Below are 486 nucleotides of genomic sequence, written 5' to 3'. Positions count from 1 at the left end.
GAGCGGTAGCTGGTCTTGCGGCTGCTCTCGCAGATGGAGTTGGGCTCCTTCAGGCTGTTCACTCGGCTCAGCTGAGGGGCAGAGACACAGCAGTCACCCGCAGAAAGAGGGGGTCCCTGCGAAGCTCCCGACACTCGCCCCAAACTCTCCCCCGACCAGGAACGTGGCGGCGTCCCCTCGAGGCTGGGCTCCCCCCTCGCCGGGCACGGCCTTACCTTGGCGCTGGTGGAGTGGGGCAAGGCTGCCGAGCTGCTGCTGCTGCTGTAGCCGGGCCGGTACTTGTACATGGTGGGAGGAGGGGGGCTGTCCTTGCCTAGCAAGCTGCTGTCTGCAGGCGGGGGAAGAGAGAAAGACGCTCAGACACGCGGCGGCTCCCGGGGGCTGCGCAGGGGAAGGAACGCTGCGCGGAGCCGTGCCCTCCCCTCCTGAGAACCGGCTCTGAGCCTGGGGCGGACAGACCGGGGCGGTGGAGGGGCAGAGAGGGAT

General features: G+C 68.5%; 1 protein-coding gene across 1 annotated transcript in view; it reads right to left on the bottom strand.

Annotated features, from left to right (window-relative positions):
* The window catches only part of LOC103914416 (palmitoyltransferase ZDHHC5-like), a 23,669-nt gene that overhangs the window by 10,647 nt on the left and 12,536 nt on the right, over window positions 1–486 (bottom strand). The window contains exons 9-10 of the mRNA XM_009321053.1: window positions 216–328; window positions 5–71 (exon numbers count right to left, since the gene is read on the bottom strand). Coding sequence (XP_009319328.1) covers window positions 5–71; window positions 216–328 — 180 coding nt within the window. The remainder of the gene's footprint in view (window positions 1–4; window positions 72–215; window positions 329–486) is intronic.

The sequence above is a fragment of the Pygoscelis adeliae genome, unplaced genomic scaffold, assembly GCF_000699105.1.
Source record: "Pygoscelis adeliae isolate BGI_AS28 unplaced genomic scaffold, ASM69910v1 Scaffold1073, whole genome shotgun sequence".
Classification (NCBI taxonomy): domain Eukaryota; kingdom Metazoa; phylum Chordata; class Aves; order Sphenisciformes; family Spheniscidae; genus Pygoscelis; species Pygoscelis adeliae.
This window is presented reverse-complemented; position numbering and strand designations above follow the sequence as displayed.